The sequence below is a fragment of the Callorhinus ursinus genome, unplaced genomic scaffold (assembly GCF_003265705.2).
Source record: "Callorhinus ursinus isolate GAN/ISIS: 27379988/994484 unplaced genomic scaffold, GSC_fseal_2.0 scaffold1, whole genome shotgun sequence".
NCBI lineage: Eukaryota > Metazoa > Chordata > Mammalia > Carnivora > Otariidae > Callorhinus > Callorhinus ursinus.
The window spans coordinates 58,714,791-58,737,311 of NW_027397063.1; the positions used below are offsets into that span (position 1 = coordinate 58,714,791).

General features: G+C 49.2%; 1 protein-coding gene across 1 annotated transcript in view; it reads right to left on the reverse strand.

Annotated features, from left to right (window-relative positions):
* SEMA5B (semaphorin 5B) overlaps positions 1 to 14,886 on the reverse strand; it is a 119,070-nt gene extending 104,184 nt beyond the window's left edge. The window contains exon 1 of the mRNA XM_073894456.1: positions 14,091 to 14,886. Within this exon, the coding sequence (XP_073750557.1) occupies positions 14,091 to 14,546 (456 nt within the window). The 5' untranslated portion in view covers positions 14,547 to 14,886. The remainder of the gene's footprint in view (positions 1 to 14,090) is intronic.
* Between the last annotated feature and the right edge of the window lie 7,635 nt (positions 14,887 to 22,521).

Here is a 22,521-nt window from a genome sequence, read left to right on the forward strand (position 1 = left end):
CTGGTATAACTTAAGCTCTCAGTAAACTCTGAGAAATCCTCTTAACACCTGCACCCTCTCCCACAAATTGCTCAGAATCCTAGGGCTTCTTCCTTCCCCTTTCTCTCAGACTAACTCCTTCTTCTCCACTCCCATGGCCTCATGGCAGTCAGGGCCCTCACCCCGATGCTGGACCCAGCCTGTGGCCTCACCCCCTCCCCAGCCTCCCCACAGGCCTCCCTCTGCCCCACCACAACCACCTCCAGCTCCCCAGTCCACTCTGCAGAAAGGCAGGTGTGCTTGGCACCCTTAGTCCCCAGGTACTTTTCCAGACATCCTGCTTTACTAAAAGGAGCTCATTTAATTCGGTCCCCACAATCGCCCTCGGAAGCAGGTATTATGGCCGCCTTACAGATGAGGAAACTGAGCCTCAGAGAGGAGAAATCATCTGCCCAAAGTCACTCTACCAGTAAATGGTAGAGGCAGAAATTCAAGCCCTACTGTGGGGGCTCCCGTCTGCCTTCCACGTGAGACTCCTCAGCAAAGTGTCCGAGGCCTTCCACGTCCGGCCGCCCTCCCCTGCCCCAGTCCAGCCCGGTGCTTGCCCAGCTCCTGACGCACCCGTCTCAACTTCACTTATGTCTTACCCTCAAGGAGTCAAAGAGAAGGAGAGACTATAGGACCGGAGAGGAATTGGGGAAAGAGAAACGCTGGAAGGGGAAAGGAGGCTGCAGGGAACTAATCTGGTGTCCGCAGGCCTGGGGACTTCTCTGGTGGGCCTTCACCTCTTCCTCCAGCTTCGCTTCTGTCTTCCCCATCAGGGCGTGGGATTCCATGGAAAGGAAAGAGTGAGGGGAGCCCGGGGTGCAGGAAGCCCGAGCTGGAGGCTGGGGCACAGACTGTAAAAACTTGAGCTGCTCCGCCTGCGTTGGAGCCACTTGGCCCAGCTGCACAGCCGGGGTACATGCAGATGGGGCTGAGAGAGGCTGTGGGGATCTCGCCGGAAGCCTGACAGGATCCTGGCAAGCACGAGAGGCGCTGGGAGGCCTCAGGCAGGTTACGCAGCCCTCACTTCCAGAAAGGGGTCTGGGGTGGTTTTTGCAAACCACACAAAGGGAACTCAATGTGCTACCTGAGAAAAATTCTTTGCAGGAATGAGGGGTGTAAATGAGGGGTGGTGGGCCCTTGGGAAAGGTGGCTGAGATCACGGGCAGGCAGTGTGTGTTCAGTAATAAAATCCTGTCGGCCAAAGGTCATCTTCTCTGTTGACAGGGTCACCAGGCTGGTAGAGGAGGGAAATGGGGTTTGCCGGGAGAGCTGATCTTGAAACCATCTGACAATCTCGTCATGAAATGGTTGCATATAAGCTAGAGAAAGGAAGCTAAAAGGTGGGAATATTAGTAGGACACGGAGCTGGCTGCACCGTCATGCCCATGGGTACTTACCAATGGATCAAGTCCCCTTGGACAGAAGCATCCAGGTGCACGTAGGGCTCTGAATTAGCCCACTGCATTCAATATCCTAGCAGTTCCTTGTGTCAATAGACGGGAAGCGTCTGAAGGTGGGAGCTACTAGCAGATATATTGGCTGTCAGAGACAGAATCTGAAAATTTTTTTAAGATTTTATTTTTTAGCAATCTCTACACCCAACGTGGGGCTCAAACTCATGACCCTGAGATTAAGAGTTGCATGTTCCACCAACTGAACCAGCCAGACACCCCCAGAATCTGAAAGATTTTAATCAGCTAGAGAGATGGACTGAACTTAGACAAGATGAAATGAATTAGGAAAAATAGAGAGTCCCAAACATAAGACCAAAAAGGCTACACCACTGTTATGGGTTGAACTGTGTCCCTCTAAAACTCACTCGTTCAAGTTTCAATCCCCAGGACCTCAGAATATGACCTTATTTGGAAATAGGGTCGTTGCTGATGTAATTAGTTAAGATGAGGTCATACTGGAGTAGGGTGGGCCCCTAAACCAATTTGACTGGTGTCCTTACAAAAGGGGAATTTGGAGGCAGACAGGTGTAGAGGGAGAACAGCATGCAATGATAAAGGCAAAGATTAGGGGGATGCTACTATAAACCAAGGACAGCAAGGACTGTCAAGAAACCACCAGAAGCTAGGGGAACATTCTCCCTCATAGCCCTCAGAAGGAACCAACCCTGCCAATGCCTTGATCTCAAGCTTCTTGTCTCCAGGACTATGAGACAATGTTGTTGGAGTAACCCAGTTTGTGGTACTTTGTTACGGCAGCCCTAGCAAACTAGTGCAACACAAAGACAATTGGGAGACGGGGCCAAGTTACAGATTAGGATAAAGAGACCTGAATGGTTGGCTGCAAGCTCAGTAAGAGTCAGCAGGGCCACGCGGCTGCCAAAAATAGCCAGGGCAGAACTGAGGCTGCATGAACAGAAGTTGTTCAAGGTACCTGCACTGATGTGGGTGTGCTGGCCGGGCCTCACCTGGAAGACCAGATTTGGTCCTGGTGACCGCAATTTAAGACAAGTGGGAGGACGTTCAGAGTTCTGTGCCCAGGGATGAAGAGACAAGTCAGAGGAGCACTAATGGAAGTGGGGAAGGCAACTGGTCTCCAAAGCTTGAGAAGCTGTGGCACGGAAGTGACTGGGTTCACCCAGAACAGCCATATGGGAAGAGATGGAGCCCACAGGGAGAGACACAGACTTCGGAGAAATGTAAGAACTTTCTATTAGACATTGTTGACCAAAAATGGAATGGGTACCTTGTGGGTAAGAAGAACTAAAGATTCTACCTGCTGACCACTCAGGAGGGACTTGTAGAGGTGACCTTGGCACCTTCCAGCTCCAAGAAGGACCCACTCACATTCCCTAGCCTGGCTGACACCAGCAACTCAGGCTCCTTACTCATGTAAAGTTAGAGGCTACTGAGGGCTGTTTGGGCCCTCATCAATGATTTTCGTGGGTCAAATTGCATGCTAGACTCATACCCCTCAGAAGATCAGGTTTGGCAAGATCCAGGCCACTGGAAGGATGAGCCTGTTCATGCTCACAAGGATGGGGTCCTGAATAGGGGTGGGAAGGAAAATGGCCCTGGTTCTCCATTGTCCAGGGAGGGAGGAAACTGGCAGCCCCAGAGTTAACCAACTCCTACCCTGAGGGAGTGCCCTGCTGGTGGGTTCAAAGAGGGGATACAAAGGAGGCTTCACCAGGCCTCCCTTTGAGCAATTCCTATGCTAATAAGACCCTTCCCAGGATGACGTGACACTAACAGTGAGCATAATCTATCTACAAGAGTTACACTACTTCACTTAACCCTCCCTTAAACCAGTCCTCCCTCATTTTACAGTACAAAAAGGAGGCTCAGAGAGGGAAAGGAACTCATATGAAACCCACGAACAAAAACCAGTTGGGCTGGGTTTGAACTCGAGTCTGTCTCATCCCGAAGCCCACATTCCTTCCGAGTTTCCACACTACTTCCCCAGTAAAGCGTTATGGGTTGTAGAAGTGCCACAAGCACCCACCCACAGAAAGAAGAACCTAGTGTGGTCTAAAGTAGTGTCTCAAACCTCAGCAAGCGTCAAAATGGCCTGTGGTACTTGTTAAAGGGCAGGTTGCTGGGCGCCAGCCTGAGAATCACTGAGTCAGTAGGTTTGGGGTTCAGCCCAAGAACTCTTGCATTCCTAATAGGTGCCAGGCGGTGCTGATGCTGCTGGTCAGGAACGTCACTTTGAGAACAACTGCTCTGGAGCAATCAGGAAAGGAAGCAGGTGTCCTCCAGACTCAGAGCCACACAGAGACAGAGGTTCACTGCCAGGTCAATCATCTGTCTCCAGTACGGGAGTCCCCCGGGAGCATCCTGGGCGGCAAGACTGACAGCTGGTGCTGCTTCACCACAACCCATCTGGTTGGGAAGATGCTCATTCTGAAAAAATCCATCTTCCTGTACTCTCCACTCTGGAGTCTTCCGGTTCTCCCAGGCAGATGAACTGCGTTCTCTACTATAGGAAGTCCTGCCTCTTCGGCAGTCAGCCACCATGACCCCCAGGGCTTTCTCCCTTCTCTTAAGTGGATGAGTTTCCTTCACCAGACCTTCTGTGGCTGCATTTCCCAAACCCCTCCTGTTGCTGGCTGCCCTCCATAGAGCACACTGGAGTTGGTCTGGGTCCCCTCTAAAATCTATGTCCAGAGATGAAGACATAATGACCAGGGAGAACCCAATCTGGTCCCTGCACTTCTCTTCATGCCATTGAAGATGGTATTGTTTTGAGCAAGCCCATCACCCTGCTGGTTCCTATAAAGTCTGTGCACAATTAAACCCATCAGATCTTTTCCTCAGGATCTACAGCCAAATCAAGTCTGCTCCCACCCCCACCCCCCTCATGAACTTGAGCAATTAATTTGTGCAATCTAAATGTGACTTTCCATCTGCCCCTGTTAAATTTCATCTTGCTGGTTTAAACCCAGCATTCCAGTCTGTTGAGATCATTTTGAATATTTATTTTGTCTTTTATAGGAGCTGCCCATCACAGCCTGTCATCAACAAATTTGATAAGCTCACTTACTCCAGTGTCATCCCACTCATGGATAAAAATGTGAAGCTTCATTTTTCAAATCTCACCTGCCATAAACCATCTTCCCTTTTGGAATCCCTAATCATAAGATCAGACTTCCTAAAATCAGACTTCCTAGATTCTAGGGAAGGTCTGTGGACACGTCATTTCTTTCCCTGGCTGTTATTAACACGTGGCTGATGTGGTGTCTTTCATCCAAGCACCGTTACATCACCACCTAGCTCTTGGTTAGAATCAAATCAGAAGGATAGTTTTGGTTGCTATTTCTCTATCTGTTGGGCAATGGCGATGTTAAAGAGGCAAGAATACAAAAATGTATCCACGCCTCCACTTTAAACAGTATTTGACATCCAACAGAAGTCAGACAGCCTATCCCCCAATCATTACTATAGCATGCCTCCCTGACAGCTTTATAAGCCATACTGGGCAAGGAGCATCCAAATTCTTCTGACTGGGTGGGGAAACTGCAATAGGGATATGTCAAACTTGGACCTGCTAAGCTGCAAGGCATGCTGGGATCTTGGCAGCTGGTCAGTGAGGAAGCAAGAAATGTTTTCTGGCACGGGGTACCTGGAAGAAGGGGTGAGGACAGAATCAAGGAAGTGGAAAGGAAAAGGGGGTCTCAAGGAATAGCCACTCTCCTGCCACTCCAACGAGAGAACTGCTCTTCTGCTGGAGAAAGGCACAGTCTATGTCCACAGGATGCTGACGGAGCATTTGTGAACAACGTATTCATACAATAAGCCAAGGATGGAACAAAGTGTACATACATATACAGACATTCAAAGTATACAAAATATACATAGTTAAGAAGCTAGGCTCTGAAATCAGACAATCTGGGTTTAAATCCCAGCTCTGCTACATTTTAACTGGGTGACCTTGGGCAAATTGTTTTCTCCCTCAAGGTTTCAGTTTCTTCCTGTGGAATACACGCACATAAGGCCCATGAGTATTAAAGAGAGAATGGGTATACAAAGTTCAACAGACTGCCTGGTGCATAGTAACAGCTCAATAAATAATAGCTGTTATTATGGAACAATAGCATGAAGGCTCGGAATGCTGATAATTCCTGGGCTGGAGATGTGAAGAAGAAAAAGCCAAGCAGGTGAAAGAAGAAACTAAAGAAGCGGGGCGGGGGTGGGGGGTGGGGAGTGGTGTTTAGGAGCAGGAGAGACTTGGAGCTCACCTGGAGGGGGGAAACGGTAATTTGTGGAACAGACCTGGAGGTGGAGCTGAGGCACTAGGCTAGGGCAAGGATTCTGACCTTCAGGTCAAGTGGGGTGAAGCAGCCAGCTTAAAGCCTCAGAGGAGTTCAATGAAAACAGTTTGTTTTTTCAGCTCTGAATATGAAAAATTTTTATTGTGATAGGAAGTCAATCAAAAATTATCTAGATGGTCCATGTTAAAAAAAAAGCATAAATATTCCACTTCTAGAAATCTGTCCTGAGGAAATAATCATCAATAGGTACAAAGATTTACATACAAAGATGTTCACTGCAGCATTATTTATAATAGTAAAAAAAATGGTTTACAACCTAGATGTCCAACCCACGAGGATTCATTAAATACATTACGGCACATCCATTAGATGGATGGAGTGTTGGCAGCTATTAGAAAGCCCATTTGATGAAACAAGACAAAACCAGAGAGAGAGACAAACCATAAGAGACTCTTAATCTCAGGAAACAAACTGAGGGTTGCTGGAGTGGAGGGGGGTGGGAGGGATGGGGTGGCTGGGTGATGGACATTGGGGAGGGTAAGTACTATGGTCAGCACTGTGGATTGTGTAAGACTGATGAATCACAGACCTGTACCCCTGAAACAAATAATACATTATATGTTAATAAAAATTAAAAAAAGAAAGCCCATTTGAGAAGAATACTTCAGACATGGGAAAATTATCACAATATGTTATTAAATGGAAAAGCCTGGTTACAAAGCAACAGAGTACAATCGCAATTTTGTTACATACATATCTAGAAGGAAATAAGCAACAATGTTGAAGGAATATGCATTACTTTTATAAATGCTTTTTAAGAAGAAATGACCACAAAGAAGTTACACTAGAAGGGTGCTCCCACAATCAGCTTATAATAGAAAGTCATTAAATTCAGAACACAGGAACACAAACAGTAGCTATAATCTGAATGCCAGGAGCTGTAACTGGTTACTACTAGAAAGGACCTGGCTCTTTTGAAGGGCTGAGGGCAAAGAGATTCTGCATGCCATGGGCGTGAGGCCAGGGGGAGCCTAGGAAAGAAGATTTAGGTCAGTGGCTCTCAACCATGGCTACATATTAGAAGCTCAAAAAAAAAAAAAATCAATTGCTCAGGCTTCATCCTCAGGGACTCTGACTTAATTAAGGTCTAGGATGGGGCTGGTCATCTACAGGTTGTCAAAGCTCTCCAGGTGATTCTAATAGAAATCATGACTTAGCGTTGAGCTGGGCCAGGCTACTGTTACCTGAATACAGAGGTCATTGGAGCCTTGCTCTCCAGACTGGGCCCTGTACGTCCAGAGAGACTCACTCTGCAAGCTAGAGAGATGCTGAAAGGGGGAGCAGGTGGCCCTGAGGTACCTGGTCTAGGCAGGAAAATGCCCCTCAGCCTGGAGGGGCAGTCACAGAAGGGCTCCTTGGAGCTGGGCCGTTTGGGAGTTTTTGCCACAAGGATACTGCTCTCCACGGAGACTCCTGAGGGGGCCCAGGTGACCAGCTGACTCCATAAACTCCAAGTACAGGTGGCTCTACAAAAGGGAGAAGGGAAGAAAACCAGGATCCCAGGACACCTGTAGGGACCTGATTCTTCAGAAGCTGGACTTAGTCTAGTGGTATTTTCCTCCTCTGTCCTGCTTTGGGGCAGAAACACACCCTGGTCAACAGAGCGATGTGTAGACCTTAAAGGCAGTCTGTTCTAGGTGGATGAGGTCTCTCAGAGGGCTCCTGGTTTCCCCCAGGCGCCTTGAGGGAAGAGGAGCAGAGACAACAAGCTGCTAGAAACAAAAGTTTGTATTAAATGATAAGATCTCCCCCCAGCTTCTCACTACAGGTATAGAGTTACCCCAGGCACAAAAAGAAGAGAAAGAACAGGCTTGGGTCGGGTGCTTTCCACACTGGATCCATCCATCCCTGAATAATTAAGAGCCAACTGCAAGCTCTTTTGTACTCCTTGAAGGGGAGCTCCTGGGGGCCCTTCAGGACAATGACTAGGGCAGTACAGAGGGAGTTAGGGTTCAGGTGGAACAGTGGGGTTAGCAGGTAGGGATAGATCTAAATTGCTACCCCACCAGCCATTTCCCTGAAATTGTCTCTCTAGGTACAGCCTTACATCAACTCTGGCAGATGAACGGAGCTGCCGATAATCCAAAATGCCAGACGATCAAATGATAACACAGCTTTGCAATGCACTGCATCTGTTTATACATGGACAGGTATGAGCATATTTACACACACACGCGCGCGCGCGCACACACACACACGCATATACCTAATATGCGGCAGATTTACCTTCCAAATGATGTTTGGCTTAGGCAGAGGCTAAAAGGAGAATGCACTCTCTGAAGATTCTGGCTGTCAGGTGGCTTACCAGCAGTGGGGCTGGAGAGAACTGGAAACTGGTCTTAGACAAAACATTCTCCACAAGTGAACCACAAAAAAAGAGATTTTCCTGGAAAATCGAGAAGTGACTGTAGTCTCCATTCAAGACTGCTGACCTCGAGGGCCAGAAAGTCTCAGGGTTCATCTGACCACCTCATTTTCACAGATGGGGAATCGAGGTCTGGCCGAAGTGCTCAAGGGGGGCAGACTCCCTCATTTCTTTATTTTTTTTAAGATTTTATTTATTTATTTGACAGAGAGAGACACAGCGAGAGAGGGAACGCAGGCAGGGGGAGTGGGAGAGGGAGAAGCAGGCTTCCCGCCGAGCAGGGAGTCCAATGGGAGCTCGATCTCAGGACCCTGGGATCATGACCTGAGCCGAAGGCAGATGCTTTGCTTAACGACTGAGCCACCCAGGCGCCCCTGGACTCCCTCATTTCTAACCTAACCTCCTCCTTTGAGAATTTAAACCTACCTGCTCCAGTTTGATCCTCAGGGGACCGACAGAGCAGATGGTCACCAGCCATCCTCCAGTACCAACACTTCCTTATCACAGAAGAGGCCAGCCAGAGACATTCTTGGTTCAAATGCAAAGATATTCTGATAATATCGACAAGGCTTCAGATTCAAACGAGTTCCAGGTGCAAGTCTGATTAAGTCATCCTTATTAAACTCAGATCAATGAGGGCAGTGTCATGGCACAACTCAGCACACACAGCCTTGTCTTTAAAGCTTTCATTTGCTCAGGAACAGGCCAACAGAATCCTTGTCCTCCTGTTTCAAGTCAGAGTGGAGGAGGATGAACAGCCCACCTGCTGGGAAGTGTGCTCAAGGTCAAACTCTCCCAAGCCTGGTCTCCAACCCAGGGGTACTCCTCCTATTTTCCCCACTGTGCCCAGAAGCAAATTGGATAGGAAATCACCTTCTTCTTCTCCTTCTTCTTCATCTCCTCCTTCTTCTTCTTCTTCTTCTTCTTCTTCTTTTTCTTCTTCTTCTTCTTCTTCTTCTTCTTCTTCTTCTTCTTCTTCTTCTTCTTCTTTTCTTCTTCTTTTTCCTTCCATTTTGAAGCTATCAAGTGTAGTAATTTCTCATTGGTGAGACCCTGACTAATGTCAGGATTAAAGAGTGCATTCTGCAAGGTTTGGTTTTCATCTCTTAGGCTCACTAAAGCAAAACACTACAGCAGAAGGGAGGGAAAGTGACATGGCAGAGCCACAGAACATTCAGCACCCTGTTTCCTTTTCAGAACTCTGCTCCCAGCTGGAATTTTTCCCTGCTACTTTCTAGCATTGAAGCCAGTCATAAGCGAAATTTTTTCAAAAAGTAAGTCTTGGGGGAGAATCCTTCATCTAAGACAGAGAACGGCATATGCAAAGATCCCCTTCCAGATTACTCATCATTGAGCCATCTCTTTAGCTAAGACACATGTTATCAAATGGAAAGTCAGAGAAAGGGAGTTTCACAACACTAGAGCCCTGTGAAATCCAGGTGTTACAGCTGTTTACAGAAGCTGTAAAAGAAGGGCTCAATTCGGCAATTCAATGAAACTCCATTAGTCAAGCCACCTGCTTTGGCTTCTTTTCATGTATTTAAGACCAAGCTAGTTAAGCTTTATCATAGATTTAAGACCAACTTAGTGGTGGCTAAACTCAAATGCAAAGATCCGAATGTGAAGGAAACTCATTCATTGGAGGTACCTAGTTCCAACACACACACACCAGTCAATGAAGACAATAATGATCTAGGCGACTGGATGAGGCAAAGGATGGTCCCAGGACCCAGTGGGGTTCAGACCCTGAAGAATTAAAAAACCAGCACTCCCTCCCAACAGTTCTCATCCCCAGATCTTCAAGTACCTGGCTTTGCCTCTGTGTACACCACAGGTACAAGGTAGGTATTCAGGCTCACTTGATGAGTGAGAAATCTGAGGAACTGAGGGAAGATGTGAGGTGGTGGCATCCTGGCTCTGTCAGCCCTCCCCACAAACCCTGGACTCCAAGTCCTTTGGACAACTCCATATTAGCTGTCAGATCCCCAAACTCAGAGGGAAAGAAAAAACAAAACAAAACAAAAAAAACAAACCAACCTTCCCAGTAAATTCCATCACAGAAGTTGAGGCAATGCTAGTAATCATGTTCTCCAAGTCATACCAATTTACCTCCATTCAGATCAGAGATATGTCTTGTTTACCATCATATCCATAGCTTCTAGCACAGCGCCTGGCATACAGTAGGTGCTTAGTAAATGGTGAACATGTGAGCTTACTGCCACTGTTGGTCTCATCTACCTTGCACCTAGGCAATAACAAAGCTAACACTTGAAGATCTCAGGGAACATCTGGCAGCTGGAGGCATGGGGCTCAGCCCAGTGTCATTTAAGGCTTACATGGTAGCATGCACTTCTAATCAGATAACTGTCCTTTGCCCTCTGTGCCCATTCTATCACTTCAGTGCTGATTGAAAGTAGTAAACTGGTTGATTATACGGTAGTGATCTGAATTGCTACCTTGTTGAATTTCCTCAAGGGATATAGGAGGGTTACCAAAATTACAAACAAGAGTGTCATGATCAATGTTCAAAATAATTGCACCCAACAGCATCTTCCTCCCACGTGTACGCACTCTACCTACCAACCTTCAGCCTTGCCAGGCTAATCCTCCATAAATGTCTGCCATCCCTCTCCCCCTTGCTGGGACTCCTCTTCCCCTTTTAAGACCCACACTCAGGGCTCAGGACTTTCTGGATATTCCCTGGGATCCCTGAACATCCTATGTGAGCTTCTAGACTTTTCTTATCTAACCCCTGAATAAGGTCCTATTACTTTAGGAGAAGCAAAAAGTCATGGTTGGATTTTCTTCCTCTTTTTAAAGAACAAAGCTGGCTTACGCTCACTGGGTTCCTGGGGTGCTGGGGAGGGAGAAGGAAGACACCTGAGCTCCAGTTCTGGCTCTGCATCTGGAATCTTGTATCAGAGGATGTGAAATGCTCAGATTTATATAAGACAGATGACTCCCTAACCTCAAGGAATTCATCATCTAGAGAAGTCATCATAGAAGAATCCTAATGGGCCCTGAGGATGAGAGCGAGCTGGGAGTCCAGCAGGTCAGAGGTACGACCAGGCTGTGGGATGTTCTAACCAATCCCCAAGGTACTGGGAGACATGAGAACACATACACATAAAGAGATAATGCTTCTTAGGATCTTAATTTCTTGATCTATAAATATAGGAGTTGAGGCTGCTCAAGGGCGGCACATTGGTTTTGTTTAGGCCATTTTATTTGGACAATTTGACTTCGAGCATCCAGTTGTCCAGCCATTCTAACTGCCTGATCAGCACATTGTTACCTGCCTGCCCTCTGTAGGTATCGCAGTTTGTGACCGCCCCCCCTGGCCCCCCCCCCCCCCCCCCCCCCCCACCCCCGGCCATGGACAATCTCGAAGCCCTCTTCCAGATTCAAGCCTCAATAAGAAGTAACAGAAGGGCTTTCAAACAAGCCAGGAAGGGTACACCAAGACAGAAAAGCTTCTGCGAAAAAAAAAGAAAAGCTTCTGTGATTCCACCAGTCCTGAATAGGAGGTCAATCCACAGAGCCAGGGTGGACCCCTTAGCCTCTCTGTCTTCCTGGTCCGGCTCTAGAAGTGGAAAGGGAGCCCCTTCCTGACCTTCTCTTCTCTTCTCCCACCCTCCTGATACAGACAGCTGGTGGGGAGGGAGGCAGAGTCAACAAGCCCAGCTCTCAGTCCCACCTGAGTCATGGAGCTTTCTCCAAACAATCCTGTCCTAAGTCCTAGGTCACCATTTGGTACCAACTCCTTGCTGTTTTGTACTGCTTGTGAATTTCCCCATTCACATTCTCCCTCCCCAAACAAATACACAAATGTCTTCTTCGGATCAAACTGGTAAATTTAGGAGCCTCTCTGGGCATGAGTTCAGCCTTGTACCTCTTTGTATCTATGGCCACCTAGCCTGGTGTACTGCACACAGTAGGTACTTAAAAAGCGTTTGATGTCCAAGAGATGATAATGCTGGAGGAGAAAGGCTCTGGCACTTAATCCCTGGAAACAGAAAAGAGATGGAAGATCTGCCACCCCCTCCCAAACTGGTGCTGGTAGTTGTTGACCCTCCCCCCCCCACACACTTTTCCTAACCTAACACAGGGAGAGGCAGCCCTTCCTGCTGAGCAGGTCTCCGAAAACAATCCCGTCTTCTGGGTGACCAAGTTGCGAACTCCCTCTCTCTTTGATATTTTCTCCCCCTTCCTCCTCTGTTGGGAGTCTACATTGGGGCAGAATACTGGCGGTTTTTCCCAATCTGCTTCTTAATCTGTCCCCCTTTTCCTAGTTGTGAGGTCCAGTTCTCAGGCTCAAGATCCCCCCTGGCCCTTCCTCAAGGTCACCTATCCAGACTCAGAAAAGGTGAGAGGTCACTTTTAAATGTCAACAAGAAATGTGTGTGGGGGGGTAAGTGATGGTAAAGAATAGGCTAAAAGGTGAGGGAAAGTGGGGGTGGGGAGGACGTCGAGGCGGTCATGGAGGGCGCTTGGGAGAGGCGCCTCTGCCTTCAGAGCAGAATGAGGCCGAAGTGGGAGGCTGGGAAGAATGGGAAGCGGGGAGCCTGAGAAATGTGGAAGGACACTGGAATTGCTAAGGGCTGAAGGAAAAAGATGGGAGCTGGAGGCAGAAAAGGTAAGATCGTGGTGGGGTCTAGACACAGGCAAGCTTCCAAGCCTCCAAACCCAGTTGCGTTTGCTCGGGCACAGGGCCGGTTAGGAGCGCATCCCGAGGGTGGGCTGCCCTTCCCAGCTCAGGCTGCTCTCATTCCCACCGCGGGAAGCCTGGAGGGGATCGCAGGGGTGCGGGCAGGCACCGGCGGCTACCCATCCCCATCCAACTCGGGGCCCACTCCATCTCGGGGCGGCGGGGCGGGCGGGATGACCCGAACACTGGGCACCGGGGGATGGGGAGGAGGCAAGAACGGCGCTTCAGGTGGCTCCTCCTCGTTGTTTAAAGTTTGCCGCAGGCAAAGGAGCCGGCTCTGTCCCCCCCTGTGCCGCCGGCTCGAAGCTCCGCTCGGCCGGGTCGCCTCAGCCTCGCTTTCATCCTGAGCGCGTTCTACCGCCACTTCCCTCTCGGCTCCCGCCCCGCGCGGGTCCCGGATCCCCTCTCCTGTCTCCATCCCTCCCTGTGCCCGAGCGCCCCCCGCTCCCTCCCTCCGCGCTGGATCTCCCGCACGACGTGAGGAGAAAGTGAATGAGCAGCCCCAACCACAAAGACAAATTACCATGAGAAAAATAAATCAGGAAATCGCCGTTCGCGGCGCCCCCCCCTTTCCCGCCGCCGCACCCCTCTCCACTGGCCGAGGCGGGAGCGCGGGGCTCCCGGGCCGCTGCGTCTGGGGCCTGGCAGGGTAGAGTTTGGGCTCCGCGGGGCCCTGCCAGGGCAGGGGGTCTGAGAAGAATCCGGGTGGGGACCCCGCAGGCGGCGGCGGAGCGGGGACGCCAGCGAGCTTGAGATTTCACACTCCGAGCGGGGCCACGCGTTCCCACGCGCTCTGCCGCCCGCACTCTCCTTCCACCCGGTTTCCTCGTCGGCCCTCCGGGAGCCTCCATCTCGGCGCCAGTCTCCTCTTCCCGGCGCTCTCTCAGCCTTTCATTCGTCCGTCCCGTCCTCCAGGCCCGGGCCGCGGGTCCCCATCAGGGCTGTAGCCCAGACGCACTGTCCGCGGCCCCACGAGGGCCCCGCGCAGCGGGGACCAGGAGCAGGCGGGCGGCGGGAAAGCGGCCGCGCGGAGGGCGAGGAAGCACAGGGACCCTCCCTTCTCCTCCCGCCTGCAGCCTCCCCGACCTGGCTCCAACTTGCTGGCGCCTCGGGGCCCCTACCCCTCTGGCCACCCGAGTTGCTGAAGTTTGCAACTTGCAGCCCAAGCCCGCGCAGGGGAAACGCCCGGGGCTCCGGGGACTCACCTCCGGGCTGCGGGCACAGGTGCCCGGCTCTCGGCGGCTCCCGACTCCCGGTGGCACGAAGCGCCGGAGGCGAACCAGGAAGGCTGGCGGCCCGTCTGGGAATGGAGCGGCAGCGCAGGAACGGCCCCGGCTCTGGGCTCGGCGCTTCCGAGCAGTCCCGACCCCGGCCCGCGCCCGCTGCGCTCGGGCTCCTCCAGCAGCCGCTGGACGCGCGGCCGACCCGCCCGGCTCCGCGGAGCTGGGCTCTGGCAGCGGTCCCCGCGCTCCAACTAGCTCTCGACCCGGAGCGCGGGTGAGAGCCGGGAGGAGGAGACGGAGGAGCCGAAGGGGGACCGGGGCGGGGGGGGGGGGGGGGGGCGGGGGGGGGGGGGAGGTGGGAGCGAGGGGAGAGAGGGAGGGAGCGGGAGCAAAAAGGAAGAGGGGGTTGGCGAGGACCTGCCGCGGCCGGCGCTTCATCTGCCAGCCCCGAGGCGCGCGGAGGAGCGCGAGGGGGCGCCCTGCATCTCAACGTCCCCGGGCTCGGCCGGACTCCCGCCCCTGGCCTGCCAAGTGTGTGTCACACGGTGGGTGGACACGAGTCCCGCTCCGCAGCCAGTGTTCGAACGGCGAGACCCAGGTCCCCCTGAGCACTTGCTACCTTTTGCCACAACCTGCCTTATTGTCCTCGGTGACCCCCATCTCTAACCTGACTTCCTCCAGGGGTCAGCTCACCCGAACCCACCCCAACCCTTGGCGTCTGAGGAAAGTCTCCCCCACCTACCCTCGCCACCCCCGGCTCCCAAATTCCCCAGCCCTATTAGCCAGAGACGATCTTCCTGCCTGTGGATTGAAAGAGGGGGAAAGAATCTCGTACAAAACGGGAAATCTGGAATAAACTGCGGTAGAAGGGAGTGAGGCGAGGCTGTTGGGCGGGACTGGAAAGCCGGAACTGGCTGGATCAGGGTTAACTTTACACTCTGCACGACCTTGAGTGAACCTCTCCAAGCCTCGGTTTACTCAACTGTGAACTAGGGTTGGCAACACCTATCTTACGGAGATACTGCAACAGTAGGGGCTGCAGGAACATTGAGAGGGCATCCAGGAGATTAGTGATCCCGTGAGGCAGAGGAGTGCTCTCGGTTGAGAGCGAAGGTTTACCGCGATCACACTGATCAAGGATGATTGTTTACAAGTTTAAGTATCTAGTGTTCCTGACTGCAAGAAAGCAGGAGGCAGAGACGGGGGGGGGGGGAGGGGGGCTTCAAATCCTATCTGCACGAGGGATGGGAAGGGAGCCCTCTGCTGAACAAAAAAAGGTATTTTAAAAATTTAAAAAGATGACCTAAGAAAATGGAAGAATGAAGGATAAAGACAAAAGACCTGAAAAATTAAACCCCGAGAAGTGTAATTTTAAGAGATAACCAAAGAGAACTGTGAAATAAAACTGGATAAGTCGGAAGAAGGAAAACATTAAAAGATTTTCTAGAATATGCCAGAAATGGAAGAATTACAGTGAATCATTTTATATAACAAAATTCTGGGTAAAGGAAATCCCAGATAAAGCAGAGGAATGGGGACAATAAGAGCCCCAGAGAGGCACTTCTCTACACACACACACACACACACACACACACACACCTGAACTGAGATGAGACGCAATTTGGCCAGAATGATGGGAAAGAAAGAAAGAATCCAAGAAGGGAGTTTATGGGACACTGTAAAAAGGGAAACAGTGCACAATCTCAGAAATAAAGACTTTCTAGGGCAACAAAAATGCCAGAACTCATAAAGTGCAGAATGGAGAGGAACTTGCAAAAGTAAGACACACTCTGGACAAGAGGAGAGAGATGCAGAGAAGAGGAAAAAAGGGAAGAAAGGTGTGTGTCAGGGCATACCAGCCTGGTAGCCCACCCATTTAATTAGGGGTAGAAATCAAGTTGAAAGACGAAATGCAGGGCATTGAATCCAAGCCCATTATTTTATAGGTAAGGACAATGAGATCTAGAGAAGGAAAGCAGTTCTCCCAGAGTTCCAGGCTGGGGTGGGGGCAGGTCTCCCAACCCTGAGACACTTCCACAGCTGTGAGAATTGCTTGCCCCACACCCACCTCCCCATTCTCATTCCCTACAGAACCATGAAACTGTTTTTGTCATTGCAAAAATATAAATGTGTGCAATATATAGACACCATGAATACAGAAACAGGAAAATACTCCATATATTGCAGGGAAAAGGGGTGAGCAGGAGAGTTGCCCATTTGTCTGCTGGGAGAGTAGACAAAATGCCTTCTGAGTGGTTCTGTGGCAGCATCTCTCTCTTGAAAGGTAATAAAAATCATCTCCATCCTTCACCGTATTCTCTCACCCTCCCTCTCTTTCCCCACCATGTTCTGATTGCTTTATCTTTCTGCCTTTCCTGCCATCACTTCATGCCACTTCCTGGCTCTCTTTCTCCACGTTATGAATGAGTGAATGAATGACAGGGACTTGGTGCAGTAAGAGAAGAAAGGAGACTGGGGACACAGGCCAGAGACTCTTTCTTTCTAGGGGAAGCAGGAGCCAAGAAGGGGAGACACCAAGGAGACACAGACAGAGGAGCAGAGTTGCTTGGAAGGCTGGGCTAATTAATCCTAATTGTATCCTACAGTATTGTATTGATTAACAGTGATTACTCAAGAGTCCTCAATAAAAGAGAGCTTCAGAAGTCCAAACCTCAAGAAGGGACAGTTGCTTTTCTAGGCTGGCTCACCACATGCATCAGTCATCTCCTGAGTTGGGCAAATCCAACCTAGTCAGGATCTCTGACTCATTTACTGGGAACAAAACCTGGAGCGTTGACCCCATCACCATAGTGTCATCACCACCTTCTGTCTCCTTCCTTAAAACTTTGCAATAACCTGCACAGTAATTACTTCTATTAGAAGCAATTCTCTACCTCCTGGAACAGTGTTAATTAAGTAGAATGCAAATACAGTAATTAATACAGAGTTATCCAAAACAAACATGCTAAAGAGCAGTCAACATAGGGGGTGGAAAGGAGTTCTTAGAATTCACACTTGACCTAGAAATTCCAAACTTCCCTTGAACTACGTTGCCAATAGGTTAAGAAGTAAGTCCAAATTTTCTGCTCGAGGATGACAAACCTCAGCACAACACTGCCTCCTGCCTCCCATCTGAGGGCATTTTTTGCTGGGAGATTTAGGTCCCTCTGAAAAGTCGAGAGAGCAGCCTCTCCCAGGAAGGCATGTAGAGGTGTGTGTATGCCTGAGTATGGTCCAGACAAAAACACAAATCTGGCTTTGTGGCAAAAGGCAAACAAACAACAGCCACACATCTATTGATAGACAAGAGAGAATTGAAAAGAAGGCACCCATCACTTAGAATGTCTGAATAGTTTCCCGGTCCCCGAATCACCTGCTTATTTATCGTGCCTGGCGAGAGACAAGAAGAAAGAAAATCCCCAGCCCACCAGTCATTGTCAGTTTGTGAACCAATAGCACACTTAGGTCAGAGGAACTGAAGTGTCACTAAATGGCAGCTTTGGCATTGTCCTGAGCTAAAGTGAGAGAAAAGACCTTCCTTCCTTCCTTCCTTCCTTCCTTCCTTCCTTCCTTCCTTCCTTCCTCTCCAAACATTCAAGCACCATGCACTAAGGCTGGGGGGAGAGGTCATAGGAAGAGGAGAAAGCCTGAGCCTCACTGGCAGGCGGGAGAGGCAGACATAATCACAGCAAATCTGAGGACTGCCTCAGGGCCAGAGCACCACAGGCTCACGGAGGGCCAGTGACCAGCTCCACTCGGCAGGGCAAGGAAGTCTTCACAGCAAAGGGCCCTTCTAGCTGAGAATGGAGACAGGGCTGGAATTTGCCAGACAGAGAAGCTGGAGGATGCAGAGTATTCCAGGCAGAGGAAATAGCATGTATGAAAGCACCAGGCGATATAATTAGATTTCTGTTTTGGAAGAATTTCTTGGCCCTGGTTAACAGATTCAGAGAGCTGAAGCAGTAAATGTGAGCAGGTGCGTGGCGTGTTGGAAAGAGCACTGCACCAGCAGCAGCTAGGGCTTCTCAGTTGTAGGACCCGCTCAGCCGCTGATGAGCTGAGTGTCCTTGGGCAGGCCTTTTAACCTCTCTGACTTCAGCTCTTCGAGGGTAACAGAGGGGTAAGTGAGGGGGGCGTCAACTGGTTTCTAAGGTCCCCTTTGCACACACTTTCTGTGATTCTAACTCTTCCGGCAGACGCTCCTGACAATTATGTTCTTTACCATATTTATGCACTTGGCCCTTCCCGTGTGTATAGCACTTTCAGCTTACAGGTGTATTTTCCCTTCCATATCTGCTGACCTTCACACTCCTGTGTCAGCCCCACTGACACTCCAGACGCTCTTGTCTAGCTCCATGGTGGTAAACGCCACCTCTGTGCTGATGACATCCAAGTTTGTATCCGAGGCTCGGACCTTTCCCTTGAGTTCCGGATGTAGAGACCCAACTATCTGCTGCTCTCCTCCACGTGAACATCTAATAGGCATCTCGAACTTAACATTCCCATAACCTAACTTCCAATATTATCTCCCAAAGCCAGCTCGTCCTCCCGACTTCTCTAATCTGGTAAATAAAAACTCTGTTCTTTGAGTTCCTCAAGGCCAAAATCTTGAGGTCATTCCACACCCACATCCAAGCCATCATACATCCCATGGTCTCGACCTTTGAAATGTTTTTAGAAACAAACTACTTCTCATGCCCTCATCCACTAGCACCTCAATTCAAACCACTGTCTTCTCTCACCTGGAGGTTTGCTCTGCCTGCTTTCACCTTTGCACCTACAGTCTCTTCTTGACATAGAAGCCATTCTAAGTCAGATGCTGTCACTCCTCTGCTCAAACACCTTCTATGGCTCCCCAGCTTGCCAGAGGAAATGCCTCATCCTTAACAAGCCCACAAGGACTTGCTGACACCATCTCCTACCACTCTCCCCTCCTTCACTCCTCTTCAGCCTCACCAGCCCCTTCACTGTTTCCCAAACACCTAAGGCTGCCACCTCAGGGCCTTTGCACTTGATGTTCTCTCTGCCTGGAAAGCTCTTTCGTCAGATGTCCACCTGGGTCATTCCCTCACTTCCTTCAGTCTGCTCTCAAATATCAGTTCATTAGAGATACACTGCTATCCTTTCAAAAATAACAAACCCCTTTCACTCTCTATCATCACTCAACACGATACTTACTGATTTATCGTCTGTCTTCCCTGACCAGAATATGAATTCCATGAGAGTGGAGACATTGCCTGCTTTGTTCATCACTATTAACCCAACCCACAGAATGGTACTTGGTAAAGAGAAGTACACAATGACAACTTAATGACTGAATTATTATTGTCTCCATTTTACAGATGGGGAATTGAGGCATAATAGCACAATTGGTCATTTTCAGAGTGGAGATTTGAACTTAAGTTTTCCCATGTCAAACTGTGCTCTCCAATTGATTATTAACATCCATATTTGCACTTAAATCTTTTAAATAGAAAATGCATATTAATGGGGAAAATATACTAATTGTTTTCCACCCAGTTAACCACATGGGTCTACTAACCTGCACAGTCAAGATAGAGTAGAGTTAGCTCTGAAAACCCAGAACCTCTAAAGCATCACTAATCCCATATGTGCATACTCATCCTGGCATCATTTTGTTTCTTGTGTTACAGTTCTGGTTTTTCTTCTCAATTCCTGAAAAAATAAATCCCCTTCCAGGCCTTCACATATTTATCCTCATACATTATCTCTGGCAACATGTATAAGTGAGTGTGTGCATGCACCACACACACACACACACACACACACACACACACACACACACACCATTTTCATGTCTCCTAAATCAGGGATGTGGTGTGAGAGAATGAAGTCTCACTATGTAGCTTGCCCCAGCACTAACACCCAAGGGTAATCACATGTCTCTCTCCAGGCACTCAAGAGTGCCTCTCGACCTTCCTCTTTCCTGCTGTCCCAGCAAATACTGTCAGATCTGGGCTGCAGATGAGTCAGGAGGAAGTGAGGTATGGGAGGGGTGTGAAGATCAGAAGGAAGGACAGAGGCATGGCTGGCCCAACAGATGACACCAGGCTTCCTGGTAGATGAGCTACAAAGGGACAAGTCACTTACTCAACTCTAAGCCAGCAGGCAGGGGTCACTGTCAAGACATTCGGATTCAAGGAAGAATACAAAATGTGGTCACTCTTCTTGAAGACATTTGAAAACATGAGATCTGTGTCTGTGATTTTCTCCCCCAAGACCAGTGTGAAGCCACAGAGGTCCCAAATTGATCAGGACAGGATGGATGTTGGCCAAGGAAACATAAGTCAGTGTTCCCAGAAGGGGGATCTGAATCCTGATAAGAAGGGGATCCCAAGTTATAACCAAGAAGAGGCCCAGGTCTGGCCCTGAGAGGACTTAAGCAGGGCCAGACCTCTGGACAGGAGACAAGGAGGAATTGGAAGGAGAACCTGCTGCCTGAGTGGGCATGGAAAACCACTAACCTGGTTGAGAGGTTATAGAAAGATTCTTTTGCCCTGACCAAAACGTCTCTCCTCTGGTGTTCAGTGACCTCGGAAATCCTTCTGCTGGGGAACAATAGGTTAGCATAATTGCCTTATCTAGACAAGTAGCCCGTAAATTAATGGCTCTTTTGCAAGGGTGGGGATAAACAGTAATTCCTTTCATAATATCTACTGAGCACACCACTGTACTGGACCACACAAGGCCCCCAGAGCCCTAGCCCAAGGAGAAGAATCATTCCATACATTGTAACTCATTGACTCTAGGAGGGATATAGTAGGGGGTGATGCCCGAATGGACTGTGAGCGGGGCCAGATTGGAGAGGCCTTGGATGCCATGGAAAGGAGTTGGATTTAGTCCTACAAGCCAGGTGAGGAGCATCATCTGAGGTTTGGAGCAGGAGCCTGATGAGTTGAGATGGGTGGCAGTGGGTGGATGAGGGAGGGAGGCCAGCTAAGAGACTATTATAACAGCCCCTGCAACCCGCTAAGACTTTGACTAGGGCTGAGATGACAAAAAGCATGAAAACCCATGTCTACCTTTGCTGCATGAGGTAGGAAGCTAAGGGATTAGAGTGCAGGATGGAGAACGGAGACAGAGAGGGGTGAAATGGATAGGAGCAGGAATGTAGGTGCCCAGGAAAGCTGGGAGCAGGAGCCAAGTGAATAATAAGGGAAGGTCTGATGAAGAGAACTTTGCCACCCCCACCTCACCCCCAGTATGGCTTAGCGTTGGCTCTTCCCCAAGTCTGGGAAATGCAGGGGGTTAGGATGTGCCCTTAATGCATCCTGGTGACACTGCAGGCAGCTAGGATCTCAGACATTGGCTGAGAGGCACTGATTCTCAGGGAGGGGCAGCAAACACCTTCATTTCAATTAAATAAGAGTTTTCCCCCCTCTGTTATTTGCTCAGTTCCACAGCGAGGCTAGAGAAGACAACAGAGGATGAGCAATACTTAGGGGATGATCATGTTATTGGGAATGCGAGGTGTATGCAAGAAGTAAATAGCAGGTAAATGCCAGACTGCAGGCAGTAAACACCAGACAAGCTCAAGAGAGAAGGAGCCCGTGGAGCTGTGTCTGGGAAGGCTTCCTGAAGATGGGAATTGCCCTGGACCACACAGAAAATGTAGGAGTGGGCAGACACCGGGGAGGGAAGAAACACACTTAGTGGAGTTCTTTGAGACAGTAAAAACAGTAAATATAAAGGAGAAATAACAATAATCTACTTAGACTTTTTCAAAACTTTTGACCAGCTTCTCTAAGAAAGCCTCTTTTAAAAGGTTAAGTCACCCTGTGGCTACAGGAGGGAATGAGGTCTCTTTTCTTAAGATTAGTGAATGACTTAGACTCAGAAAACAAATTTAGGAGCAAATTTTGGTCTCTCCAAATGGTGCACTGTTCAAACTCCCTCCTCGAGTATCGATGCAATGCATGGATAGATAAAATGTGGTATAGACATACAGTAGAATAGCATTCTGCTTTAAGAAGGAAGGAAATTCGGTCACACGCTGCAACATGGGTGAACCCTGAGGATATTATGCTAAGTGAAATAAGCCAGACACAGAAGGACGAAGATTGTATGATTCCAATAATATGAGGTACCTAGAATGGTAGAGCAGAATGGTGGTTGCCAGGGACTGGGGTGATGGGGAAATAGGGAGTTAGTACTTAATGGTATAGAGTTTCAGTTTGGGATGATGAAAGAGTTCTGGAGATGGATGGTGGCGATGGTTGTACAACAGTATGAATGTACTTAATGCCACTCCACTGTGCATTAAAAAATCATGAAGATGGTGAATTTTATGTCATGTGTATTTCACCACAATTAAAAATGGGGGAAGAAACCCTATATATATATATATATATATATATATATATATAATGATCCAGTTTATACTTTAAAAAGG